Consider the following 14,160-nt stretch of genomic DNA (forward strand, 5'->3'; position numbering starts at 1 on the left):
ATGGAGTTGAATCCATCTTTTCTCAAATAACGTGTATGTGCACTGTGTGTGTACCATTGAGCTACGCACCCTGCCTGTATTGTCTTACTTAATCTACCCAAACAATCCTCTGAGTTAGAGTCCTCTAACATTGAATGAGCACCAGCTATTTGCGGACACTTATAATTCCTACCTATATTGGTAAGAAATGTGAGGCTCAACATGTCAAATGTCACACATGGAATAGGGAGCAGAGCTAGAATTCAAACAAGGGCTTTCTTTTCCCCCAAACTACCTCCCTCAGCCAGAGGACCATTTATCTTTTAGCGAGCCTGTCTTTAGAGTCCAGTCTAGTTGATGTGAAGATTGTTTGCCAGAGGAGGTGCTAAAGGTATGAGGGCATGCGAATAACAAGATGGAGTGAAGCTGGGGGACTCTCATTTGCCCCCAGTCTATTTTTGTTGCTGTTGTTGTTACGCTTTGAGAGAGGAAGAGCAGATGGAATAGATACAGGCTGGAGGACAGAAGAAATTTAGTAGATTAGATTCACGCAGTTACCAGATTTCCTTCTAGTTAGTCTCTGACCTGAACTGAAAATCACTTTAAGAAAGATTTAAATTTCCATTTCAAGGAAGTATCCTTGGAGTAGACACAAAGTCCACTCAGATACATACCTCTGGCTGAAGGATTCCAAAGAGCATATTTTCATTTCTTATGCCAACTTTAAAAGTTGTAAATTATTTTTAACTTCTTTTAATAACAAATGTTATCATTCTTGTATTTACTTAAATTTTTTAATTACTCTCTGTTGTTTAAAGTGTTATTTCTACCTTTCCAAAAACTACTTTGTACAACTCACAACAGCGCTCTCAAGTTCTTGCACTGTGCTGCAGTGAACTAACCTGCCATCCTCTCTATTTCCTTCATGTCCTCACAGGCAATAAACAGATTCCGTCCCTGCTCCCACCTCTTGCATGAAGACATCTGTCATCCTCCCTATAACCCTTGTCCTCACCAATCCTACCTTTGTGTGTGTGCATGTACCTTTAATCTAGGTGCTCTGCATGTATTGTCTTAATCTACCCAATATCTGTTTCTGCCAGTTGCCAATATCTCCTTTAATTCCTGTAAGTTACTTGGCCCCAGTTTGGGGGATTGTAAATTTCCTGAATATGGGAAGGAATATTTTCATTCTGAGGCCATTGTACCATGGGACCTAGGCTTTATCTTTATCACACCTCATACAGAAAAATCAGCCAAAGTCTGATGAGTAAACAGCCAGCCTTTTCTAACTTTATCTCCAGGCAAGATAAGAGACATAGAATCTGCTATTTGTCTTTGCGTTGAAGGAGCATTTTGTAAATTGAGCCTGGGTTTATCTGTTTGCCCCAGGTCTAAGTAAGTGTATGAAGTGGCTGTGTAGGCACTGGGAGATAACATTCTTAATACACCTAACCAGAGTTATTGTCAGATGACAGCAAAGGTGAGCATTCATAGACCAGATAAGATTCCTGAAGTAAGCTGAAAGGTTTTGGGAAGTAACATATTAGAGTTGGAGTTTATTTCAGCATACCATTTAGTTAGTGCACACAGTACTGGTTAGAGAAATGGGGGGCTTAGATTCCAATCCTAAATCTATCCTTTTCTCTGTTTTTAAAAGTCATTTAACTTCCTGTACTTAAGTAGCAATATATGAGTGTCTAATTGGACAAATTATCATTTTATATATGTACTTCTTTGTATAATTTTGTCTCTAGCTCTGAAACTGGGGACTCAAAGAACTCTGCAGACACACCACAGAATTATTTTAGCAAGTATCAGAACCTGGGGGAATATTGCACGGTTGTATCATGATTAAAGCCATATTATTTGACATCAAACAGCCCTGTGTTCGAAGCCTGTATTTTGCCACTTAGTTGCTATGTGATGGTGGATAAACTACTTAACCTCTTTGAGCTTCTATTTTCTTATAAATAAGATGTAAGATATGGGTAATTGTACTTAGTTTGTAGGATTATTATGAGAAATAAATAACACAGTGGATAAAAGTAATTATCAGAGAACCCACATACAACAAGCATTGGACATATGATACTAGTCCTTGGAAAGTTACATAATTTTTATTGGATATTTGCTATCTTATTTAAAAACTGAAGCTTTTTTAAAATTTCAGGTTAATGTGAGACGAGGTCACAATATTTGAATTTGTTAGGTAGAGTCCATCTTGTAGTTGTGTCCCTCACTCAAAAAGTGTGCCATATACCCGTACATTGTGCCCATTGAGAACACACCAATACCTCTCCACATTCTCCTGTTCTCCCTCCCCCCAACTTGAATTGAATTAAGTTTTACTGATTTGTGGGAGTGCATTTGATCATCTACTGGCTTCATATTAGTATTGAGTACGTTGGGTATCTGCTTTTCCATTCTTGTGATACTTTAATAAGAAGAATGTGCTTCAAGTCCATCCAGGTTTAATACAAAAAAATGTAAAGTCTCCATCTTTTTTAATGGCTGAATAGTGTTCTATGGTATACGTAAACCACAGTTTGTTCATCTTTTCCTGATTTGATGGATATTTAGGTTGTTTCCACATCTTGACAATTATAAACTGAGGTGCAGTAAACAATCTAGTGCAAATGTCTTGATGATAAAATTATTTTTTATCTTCTGGGTAAATGCCTAGTAGTGGGATTTCAGGGTCAAATGGGAGATCTAATTTGAGATTCTCCATACTTCTTTGCAAAGAGGCTGTAAGAGTTTACAGTCCCACCAACAGTATAAAACTGATCTCCTCTCTTCACATCCATACCAGCATCTGCAACTTTGGGAGTTCATGATGTGGGATAATTTTACTGGGGTTAGGTGGTATCTCAGGGTGTTTTTTATTTGCATTTCTCTGATGATTAGGGATGATGAGTATTTTTTCATGTTTGTTAGCCATTCATCTGTCTTCCTCAGAGAAGGTTCTGTTCATTTGTTCATGTCTCTTGCTAAGTGATAAGTGATAGGTGGGATTGTTTGCTCTTTTTTCTTTTTATTTTTTGAAACATAGTCTCACTATTTTGCTCTCCATAGAGTGTGATGGCATCATAACTCACAGCAACTTCAAGCTCTTGGGCTCAAGTGATTCTCTTGCCTCTGCCTCCCAAGTAGCTAGGACTATAGGCACCACCTCGATGCCCAGCTATTTTTCAAGATGAGATCTCACTCTGGCTCAGGCTGGTCTCGAACCCGTTAGCTCAGCAATTCACCTACCTCAGCCTCCCAAGTGCTAGGATTATAGGTGTGAGCCACTGCACCTGGACTTGTTTGCTCTTTTTGCTGTTGTTGATTATTTTGAGTTCTCTATAGATCCTAGTTATCAAACCTTTGTCAGATTCATAATATGAAAATATTTTTTCCCATTCTGAAGGTTGTCTGTTTGTTTTACTTGTTGTGTCCTTAGCTATACACAAACTTTTAAGTTTAATTAAGTACCATTTATTTTTGTTGTTACAATTGCCACTGAAATCTTCTTCATAAAATGTTTCCTCAGGCCGACATCCTCAAGAGTTTGTCACACACTTTTATTTGTGTGTGGATTTTATGTGTGGATTTTTATTGTTTCTGTCTTAGATTTAAATCTTTTATCCATCTTGGGTCAATTTTTGTAAGTAGTAAAAGTATGGGACTAGTTTCAGTCTTTCACATGTGGTTATTCAGTTCTCTCAGCACCATTTATTTAATAGGGAATGTTTCCCCCAGTATATGCTTTTGTTTGGTTTACAAAAGAGCAGATGGCTATAAGAGATCGATTTCATCTCTTGGTTTTCTATTCGGTTCCAAGTGTCAATGTCTCTATTTTTGTGCCAATACCATGTTGTTTTGATCACTGTGAAGTTGTAATATAACCTAAAGTCTGGTAGAGTAATGCCTCCAGCTTTGTTTTTATTAATAAAAATTGCTTTGGCTATACAAGTTTTTTTTTCTAGTTCCATATGAAATTAATAAATATTTTTTCTTCAAAATATGATGTTGGTATTTTAATGGGGATTGCATTGAATCTGTAGATTGCTTTCAGTAGTATAGACATTTTAACAACATTGGTTCTTCCCAGCCAAGAACATAATATGTTCTTCCATTTGTTAATGTCTTCTGCTATTTCTTTTCTTAGGGTTTCATAATTCTCTTTGTAATAATTCACATCATTCACCTCTTTCATTAGGTATATTCCTAAGTATTTCATTTTCTTTGAAGCTACTGTGAAGGGAATTATGTCTTGGATTAACTTCTCAACTTTGCTGTTATTGGCACATACGAAAGCTACTAATGGACATTGGTTTTATACCCTAAGACATTACGGTATTTCCTGATGATTTCCAGGAGTCTTATGGTTGAGTCTCTGGAATTCTTAAAGTATAAAATCATGTCATCAGTAAAGAACCAGAGTTTGACTTCCTCTGTCCCCATTTGGATGCCCTTTACATCTTTCACTTGCTAGACTGCCTTGGCTAGAACTTCCAGCACTACGCTGCGATTGAAGCTTTTAATAAGCAGAAAAAGGGTGGAAGAAATAATCAATAAGGAAAGAAAAGGAAACATTCAGCTCTTCCCAGCCAGGAGCTCTCCATCTCTCCCACCTTTCCACCTTTCCCTGGAAGTCTGCCTATGACTTCTCAGATGCCTCTCCCATTATTAAGTTTGATGAACATCTATTTTCACCTTGTTCGGCTAAGACAAATAAGAAAAGGAGGGCGCCGGTCCCATATGCTGGAGGTGGCAGGTTCAAACCTAGCCCCAGCCAAAAACAAAAAAAAAAAGAGACAGAGTCTCACTTTGGGCGGTGCCTGTGGCTCAAGGAGTAGGGCGCCGGTCCCATATGCCAGAGGTGGCGGGTTCAAACCCAGCCCCGGCCAAAATCCAAAAAAAAAAAAAAAAAAGAAAAGGAATGAAGGATTCCATGCTTGAGAAGCTCTGTCAGTTAAGAAATCGGAGACTTAGAATCGTTCAGAGGATGGAACAGAAATAAGAGATCAGCAGGGTCCCATGAAGTTGGCAGCTTTCTGTCTCTTTTTTCATTGTCTTTTCACGTCCTAGAAAGTGATTTCTGTTTTTATCTTCAGGACTACTGCTTCCTAACTCTCTTGTTTGCCTTTTTCCTTTATTGGCAAGACTAAGGGTTTTAGTGCTTCCAGTTTTAAAAAAATGAAATCATAAAACCAACATTCTGTAAATAAAGCTGAATCTCATGGAATGGCAAAAAAAGAAAGAGGAAAAAAAAATCCAACTGGAGCCAGGAAAATTCCTTAAAGAGACAAAATGCCTCACCATCTGCAAAAGAGTTAGTTAGAAAAAGGATAAGCAAGGACAAAAGTGAAGGGGATGGTATTGGTAGGGAAATATTAATATACAGGGTTATCATAAAGTTAGTGTGCAATTTAAATTGTATTAACTTTCTTATTCCTGTGTTATTATTTTAGTCATAAAGATACTACAAAAAGGTGATAACTCTTTTGGTATTGTCTTTCAGCAAATATACTTTTTCTGAGAAGCTTCTCCCCATGAAAATTCTTGAGAGCTCTGCCAACATTCCTCTCCTGCATTCTCTCCACGAATTCAGAATTACCTGAGCTTATCATCAGTATTCTTTATGCTCTGGAAACAGAGATACTCCTGAATACCCATAAAAATGAAGGTCATCCGGGCGTGCCTGTGGCTTCAGGAGTAGGGCACCGGACCCATATACCGGAGGTGGGGAGTTTGAACTCCGCCCTGACCAAAAACTGCAAAAAAAAAAAGAAGAAGAAGAAGGTCATCCTAGCGAGAAAAATTATCACTTGGTCTTCTCTAAGGCCAGTTAGCAAATTTTTTAATAAGAGGATCCACTAATTAAATGTGCGCTCTAAGAGCATGAAGGTAGAGCTCCTATTTATTTTTCTCCACTGTATTATGGCCTAGGGTTGGCACTTAATAGATGCTCAATACATTTGTTGGATAAATAGGTGGGTGAATAGATTAATGGATGATGGATGGATGGATGGATGGATGGATGGATGGATGGATGGATGGATAAATAAATTGATGGTAGGATGGATGGCTCAGTGAATGAGTGGATAGATGGATAGATGAATGGGTGGATGGATGAAAGAATAATGAAACCATGAAGCTGCTTCTGGCCCTGGCAGCCGTGGTCACTCTTCTTCTCTTGATAGCAAGTGGAATACAATAGGTGATCTTTTATTACTCTGTGGCTTCTGTTGCTTGGGTTATCATATAGTGAAGAGATTCCTATACAATTTAAAAATATGACAATCATATTTTTGTCTCATATTTTTGTTGTCACTTTGGGGTGTGTTCTCAAATATTCACTTCACTAAATAACTCTTTTCTTTTGTTAAGAGAGTTACCTATATAAGCATCTTTCATGGTTATCTAAAATCCACATATTAGGTGAAGCTACAAGCTTCCAATAGTGTAGTCTTGAAAAGATAACCCAATTAATGAAATACAAACTAGCAGCCAGAATTAATTTTTAAAGTTTCAATAGTTTCTTGAAATTCCCAGTGTTTCACAATCTCAAACAGTTTCTAGCCAAAGCAATTCTTAATTTTCTTTTACCACATCATACTTTTAATACGTCTCACCTCCTGCAGCTGCCTCGAAGTTTTTCTCTCTATAACTCAGTCTCTACCTAAACTCATCTAGCAAACCAAATCTTCAAGGAGCTCCTCATGTCTCTCATCCACTTTTTTTCTACCTTCATTCTTTCCTTCTCTCTTCTGTCAGTCTTGGCCCTTTCTGATGCAAAGCCCCCATCTCTGCTTTATGAGTTAATATATAAGTCCTCATCATAAAAACGTGTTGAAATATGTGGAGTTGACATCCACGAATTGTCAAACTAGAGTTGACAAATTGTCTTGGAGATGGGGAACGATGTGAGAGAAGAGAAAAAGAAGGGCTCTGATTCTCATCTGTGCTAATAATTTTTATGTGTCATATACAAGGTCTGACAATTAAGTTCGTGAACTCATCCTAGAAAAAAGTGCTACACATCTCATTGCTGAATATCGCTATGGTCACCTTCAAAGTACCCCCCCTGTGAGGCTATGAATTGATGCAATGTCTAGTCCACCCTTCAAAGCAATTTTGGGAATCTTTTCCTGGAATGGCCATCACAGCTATCATAATATTATCCTTGATGTCCTGAAGGTCATTAAAATATATTCTTTACACAATTTCCTTTTTCTCTGGGTAAAGAAAAAGTCACTGGGAGCCAGATTAGGTAAGTAGGGAAGTTTTTTGTTTACTGGTTAAAAACCCCCTCACAAACAGTGATGCAAAAGCTGGCACACTGTCATGATGCAAGAGCTCATTTTTGCACCTATCTTTCTCATGCCAAGATTTTCAGTTAAGATTTTCCTATTTCTCTATGAATGTTTACTTGGTCTGCTATACTTCTCACAGTCAGTCAATGACTTTGATGCACAATTTGACAGAATTTTTGTGATATGTTCATCAGTTCTGCTCAATATGACCACCCTGACCTCTCTTCATCAGTAACACTTTCTGTCCCATCAGAAAAACATTTAATCCTTTTATATACTGCTGGGTTTTTTCATGACATTATTCCCATAAACTTGGACTAATATGTGCCTGATTTCACTTCCACTCTTGCCAAGTTTAACAAGAAATCTAATGTTTGTTACTCTAATTTAAGCTCGAACATTCTCACAATGGCACACAAAAACACTCAACAACAATAATGGACACCACTCAGCAAGAGACCACCACATGTCCACATAAACACAGCTGTGAGACACTGATATACCAAGGTTATGAAACCTTACCAACTTGTTTTTACCTTGCTGCCAATGTAAGCTCATGGTGGCAAGTTCTCAATTTTAATTGTCAATATTTCACATAGAAGAACCCAAGAATATATGGAGAGTAGTAGACCAGAAAGACAGATGAGTGACTGGTGAGAGACAGCTCTCAAAAGAGTGTGTTAGCTTTCCAAAAACCGTAATAAAAAGAAACACTTAAAAAGTTAGGGCATCCAGTGAAAGCAGTGATAAAAACTACCACTGGTAAAAAAGGTGAAGCTTAAAGTTGTAATGAAAAGAGTAAGATTTTCAAATTTGGTTTCAGAGAATGGAAAAATAAACAAGCAATTGTGATGTCTTAAGGCTGAAAGATCACAGTTGCTATTTGAACTTGAGGGTAGAAGAGACATCTGGAACCTGGCTGAAAAAGACAGACCTAAAGCGCATTACAAAGCACAAGTTTGTAGGGGGAAAGAAATCCTCTGAAATTCTGGAGATGAGATGAGAATGTGAGTAGCCCACTCATTGTAAGGGTGAAACATTAGAACTGAGCTTGTTTGATGTTATGTTAGTTAGGGGTTAATAACTAAGCTAAATACATATAAAACTAATAAGTAGCTTGCCCCCCTAAAACCATGCACTGTAATGAACTGGCTTTTGCCCTTTAAATTATTGATAATGTAATGATTTAGATGATTCATCTTGTAAAAGATGAGGCAACCTTATAAACAATGTTGTGATTTAAGGAGAGGAGCAGCCGCCAATCTCAAGTGGAAATTGTGAGGACTGAATTCGTCAGAGATGAAGATACATGGTCTTCTTTTTGAGGTCTTCTCCACTAAGATTTGGTCTCAAAGAATCTGTCACTGAGCATGAAAAACTTTGGAGGGTAAACCTGAATTGTATTGATCTCTAGTCTTTCAGATTACAATGGAGTTATTTCCTTTAACAAAGAATCCGTCAGTATTCATAAATGTTCTCACAGGGTGGTTGGTGAGAGAGAAATTTTATCCTAGCAAAACAGAATGAAGCACAAGGCTCCATGGGTTATTGGTTACTGATGTTTGAAATACATCAGTATTGAAAACACAGACTTCCACACCCATCCCTGCACTGTCACTGCTCCCAGCCCAACATCAGTGGTTCTGAAGTGGTAGCTCTTCTACAATCTGCTGCTCTGAGACTCAATTTTATTGTCTGCTTAGAAGACTCTTGGGTACCCAAGCCACAGACATATCTGATAGGAAAGGTTTTCCGATTGGCAAAAAAAAAACACTCTTGCTTTCCCTACTAGATAACCAGAGGCATCAAACTGAAATCCTCCTGTAAATAAAGAACTGGCACTTGTTGGCCTGAGGCTACAGTTGAAGTACAAGCTTGGGAAAACTGAGGATACCTTACAGCTGAAGAGCAAAGTGAATAGCGAGAAGCTGTTATTACTTCCCTTGGGATGTGTCTAGTCCATCCACAGAGCCCACAGCACCTAGCTGAGTGCCTTGTGTCTACCTCACCCGCCACTCAGGAAAAGCCTATTGAATTAGTTAATTATCAAGACAATACCCCAGAAAAGGACAAAGGAGTACCCTTTTATCGTAGCTGCACTTCTGATCAATGATATCCTGCCTAAAAGAGGATGACGGCACAGGTTTGGATTAACTGTAAGGGCGGGTTACAATGGGAGCATTAAGGAAACAGAACTCACATTGTCACTGAACATCTCTATCCCACAGAGCCCTTGGAAAAATATCAAAGGTGCACCAGGCATATGCCTGATTGCTCTAGGATTGATAGCTCAGCCCTACCAGGCAGATGCTAAATTATAGCCAGCAGGGAAAGTCAAGTCCTTTCTCCTCCAAAACCTGTCATCAGTTCATGAGGGTAGTGAGCAGAACACTGCAGCTCTGTCTGTGGACCAAACCCAGACCGGCCGTCAAGGCCAGGAGAGTAGATCAGAGAAGGAATTGAAAAGGCAAACACATGTTCATGGCAACTCCCTTCTCTGTGGAACTGTGCCCAGGTCTGACCCCAAATATAAGGTGCCCACAACTTCTTTCCTGAGGCAGCCTCCTGCCACAGCACAGGCAGATCCAGGAGTGAGGGAAAACTGCCCACCCAGAGTAGATAATCTCTGGAAGGAATGACTATTTGGGAAAAGTCCCAGTGCTAGCTCAGTGCCAAGCCTTCCCCACCTTCTCTGGCCCACTGCCACCAGTTCCTCCCCTCTCAGCTGCTCGGGTTCTTATAAAAACCTCACAGCCTTCCACCAACAGTGTGTAGGAGCCTCTCCTCCGACTGCCGCTCCTCAGGACCCGGAGACTGACCAGCAGGACGCACAGAGACCATGAAGACTCTGCTCCTTCTCACCATCCTGGCTGCCTTAGCGTTGGCGGTGTTGTGTTATGGTGAGAAACGTTTCCCTGCCACATCTCTGCGTTTTCTTTCCTGCCCCTGACTTCAGTTTACTTCAATTTTTCTACTGTCTCTTCCCCTCCTTCCCCCTTTATCTATTATAATCTTAATATACCATTAATTTCACATTTTGCGGTCTCCACGGACACCGATCTGTTTCATAAAGTATTTTTTGTATCCTAAATATCCTGATTTTTGTAGCAACTTAACAGGCAAATGTTTTCACTGGTAAGTCTCTATATACTGAGAAACACAGGTATTTCAGAAAGAAGGTTTCGAGTTCCCAGCCCTTGCATTCTCATTTTAAGGATGTTTATTTAGACTTTAGAATCAAGGGTTAAGCATTGAATCACTTTAAGAAAATCAGTTTTGATGTGAAGAATTAAGTATTGTTCTTTCTAGGTAGAGGGCAATGTCATGAAATTACATTTTTTAATGGATTAATTTTAAAATAAAGTTTTACATTTAAAGAACTTCAGGGGAAAAAAATCAATTTCATAACTGCTATTGTCAAAAAATAAATTTTGCCTAGTTTCTATGTGTTGTTAATATGTGTTTGTTTAAAGCTTATGAAAGGGAATTTGAAGCAAAATGATTTACTTAATTCAGCCTTATGCTTCAATTACCTGGCTATTTTAGCTATTTTTAAGCACAAATTACATTTACAGCCCTGAAGATTATGCTTCTTATTACTGAATTTAATTGCAAGAGGATTTGATTTCTTCACTTCCTTTCTAACTTTTCAAGCAAATTCACTTGCTTACAAATACAAGCCTCTTATTGCAAAATTTACCTGCTGTGCTTAGGACAGAGGTAGGAAGGACACGTTTGCCTGGACATCTTTTCAGTTTTCTCTCTGAACTGGCTGGCATGGTGAGCTGCCAGCTGGAGCCAGTGGTTTCTGTTGCTACCAATTTACAGGGTTCTGAAGAAGCTCCAGGAACCCTCCCAAGAAACCCGTCTTGGTAAAACCTATCGGAGCAACCTGGCTGTTTTCTGGACCTCCCTGCACCTTCTTTGACTCTGTTCTCAAGTTTGCCCTGAAGAATAAATCAGAGAGAAAGGCTCCTTGGAAACTTCTGTGCACTACTTAACATGTCTTATTTCACTTGTCAGAAGACCTCATAGCCTTTGGGAAATTTTACTTAAGACTGATCTCCTTCAACAACAAAAAAATAAAAACGTAGAGCTAGCCACAGTAAGGACAGACAGAGCTATACTTTGTATATCACAAGTTCTTGAAATTTGTAATGAACAAATTGTCAAATACATTCTGCACATCTTTTTTATTCTTCCCTCTCCTTCTGTTCCCATATTTAGACTATTACAGTATATGATAAGTAATGATATAATAAATATTTCTTTTAATTCCAGAATCTCATGAAAGCATGGAATCCTATGAAATTAGTAAGTGAATATTTGACTTCCTTATTTAAATCTCTTGCATTAAAAAATCTTTCCCTATTTTTAAATAAACAAAATGGAAACACATGTAACAGAGAGAAAAAAGAGAGCCTTTTTTGGAAAACAAAAGTAAATTTTAAAATCCAATGACTATAAAAATCACCAAATGAGTGACTTTTTTTCAGCTCATAGTCGTGTGATGTGACATTTAAACTACATTCAACATACTTAGAAGTCATAAAATCTCCTTTGGGAATTTTGAGTTGGCATCACGTCAACCACACAGATGGAAAATAAGGAGTTATGACAAGTGGCAAGGTACAAAATTGGAGGCTTTCTAAGTCTGGGCTACGCTGCATCATTCAACTCAGGCACTGAGTAGCCCAGACTAGCCCAGACTTAGAAAGACTGAGTATGGGAAGAAACGGTGTATCACTCGTTTTTAATTTCTTCATTATTTTTATAACGGTTAAACTGTTCGTTTGCTGGCAATCTAAAATTATGCTCTATGAGTCCACAGAGAGAATTTCTCCTCTTAATGAATTAGAAACACACAGAATAGGAATACCAAGATTACCAAGGAATACCAAGGCAAAGTGACTGACCTGAGACAAAACAAACAAAAATTTCTGTGGCCTCAGTAACAAGCCTCTGAGACACAGAGATGGGTTGTTGGTCTCTCTTGATTAGGCAATTTATGAAATTGACTGTATCCCTTTGCGTTTTGCCAATCTCTGGTTACATGAAATGCATGAATTAAGGGGCTTTCTCATGTATTGGGGAATACTCATGGAAATATTTTCAGCTACTGTTTCCCTAAAACTGCATTTATTTATTTTCTGTTTTAAGATCCCTTCCTTAGCAGGAGAAATGCAAATACCTTTATATCCCAGCAGCAGAGATGGAGAGCTAAAGCCCAGGAGAGGTGAGTAACAAAACTTCACGAGGGCAGCTCATTTTCCCCAGTGTAGACCTGCATGGAGTGAGAAACAGGTTTTTCTTCGTATACATTATTTCTAATTGTATCTTAAAAATCAAAGAACTTAACCACTACATAAAACTGAATTTTTAGGCTATTTTGAGAAAGCCTCAGGAGAGGGAAGGAGGAGAGGAAAAGGGTAAAAAAAAATCTATTTTAATTAAAAAAAATTAAAACCTCTCTGTTTTGACTTGGTTCCCTGTTCTTCAAATATCTCTTAATATTGGGAGGAGTGGACAGGAACCTCTCTCCACTATTTTCTTATGCTTTCTTTTCTCTCTCTCTCTCTTTCCTTTTTTCTTATTTCTCCACTCTCTTTATCCTTCTCAGTTTTGGCCTCTTTTCTTACTTTTTAGAGTCCGAGAACGCACCAAGCCCGCCTACGAGATCCATCGTGAAGCCTGTGATGACTACAAGCTCTGTGAACGCTACGCCCTGGTTTATGGGTACAACGCAGCCTACGACCGCTACTTCAGGCAGCGCCGAGGGGCCAAGTGAGACAGGAAACACTATCTCTTCTTCTGGAGGCTGGTGCCTGGTGCCTGGTGCCTGGTGCCCCTTGCAGTAGCATTATTGAAATATATAGACTCATCTGCAATGCTTGTTTCCTGTATATTCTCGGGCTGGCCGCACTCTTTCCTGCCCCAGATAGATGAGTAATCAAAGTGCAGTGAAGGTCAAAGGGGAGTGAAGATGTCTGATTGTTACATAATAAATTTCTGGTTCTGTCCTCTCATTGTGAGAATCTTATTTCTTCTGGGAAAATGCTGAGTCCACCTAACCCAGAATAGGAGTTTTTGTTAGTCTCACACCTGGTGTTGATTAGAAGCATAACCACATAGAAAAAAATGACGTTTAGAAGACATTCACCCAGTCAAAATTTGTCTAGACGCGTTCTTCCTTGGTATCCGTGAATGACTGCTTCCTATTTACGTGTCTTCAAGGATTTTCTAAGTGTAAATTGTGGCAAATAGAGGGCTCACTTCATTTGTTTCTCATCTTTCTCTAATTTTTTAAACTCAGAGGGAACAAAACATACGTATTGGAGTCCAGGTGAATCAGAAACGTTTCCTAGATAAGAAATAATTAAATAATAATAAGTTATTTTCAGACAAAAGCCCAATAATATACTAAGAATGGAGCAACCACATACATAATTCAAGCATAATATAATCTTCAACACACATATTTCTAAAATAAAGGACAGAAAGACTGGGTATGGATTCTGGTTCTTACTGCATTCATTTGGGAAGTACTTAACATCTCTGTGCCCAGTATACACACTTACAAACTGCAGAAAGTAGCTAACTGGTAGGGTTGTGCCATTTCACTCCAGTCTGGGCAACAGAATAGGACCTCATCGCAAAATGAATGAATAGGTAACGGAGTGAAATGAGTTTGGCATTTGTACAATGCTTAGAACAACACCAGACAAGTGATAAATGATACACAAGTAACAAATAAAAGTAGCTCACCTAATGGGACGGAATTGGACCAATCAGGAGATAGAAGGAGCCATGGAAGCCTCCAGGCTTACCTTTTACCTCATACAAAAAGAATCCCACCCCCCCCCAAAAATCCTTC

The 14,160-nt window shown here is 38.6% G+C and overlaps 1 protein-coding gene across 1 annotated transcript; it reads left to right on the forward strand.

Moving 5' to 3' along the window:
* Nucleotides 1-10,031: 10,031 nt before the first annotated feature.
* Nucleotides 10,032-13,312, forward strand: MGP (matrix Gla protein). The gene is made up of 4 exons (XM_053556053.1): nt 10,032-10,186; nt 11,568-11,600; nt 12,447-12,522; nt 12,933-13,312. The coding sequence occupies exons 1-4, from the start codon at nt 10,126-10,128 to the stop codon at nt 13,072-13,074; spliced, it is 312 nt and encodes a 103-aa protein (XP_053412028.1). The 5' UTR covers nt 10,032-10,125; the 3' UTR covers nt 13,075-13,312.
* The last annotated feature ends 848 nt before the right edge of the window (nt 13,313-14,160 follow it).

This window comes from Nycticebus coucang, chromosome 12, assembly GCF_027406575.1.
Source record: "Nycticebus coucang isolate mNycCou1 chromosome 12, mNycCou1.pri, whole genome shotgun sequence".
Taxonomy (NCBI): domain Eukaryota; kingdom Metazoa; phylum Chordata; class Mammalia; order Primates; family Lorisidae; genus Nycticebus; species Nycticebus coucang.

Bases quoted from the DNA above. Each gene is read 5' to 3' on its own strand.
- MGP (XM_053556053.1), top strand. From the start codon at position 10,126: ATGAAGACTCTGCTCCTTCTCACCATCCTGGCTGCCTTAGCGTTGGCG. The intron at 11,601-12,446 runs GTAAGTGAATAT...TTCTGTTTTAAG, and splicing joins CATGGAATCCTATGAAATTA to ATCCCTTCCTTAGCAGGAGA. The intron at 12,523-12,932 runs GTGAGTAACAAA...CTTACTTTTTAG, and splicing joins AGAGCTAAAGCCCAGGAGAG to AGTCCGAGAACGCACCAAGC.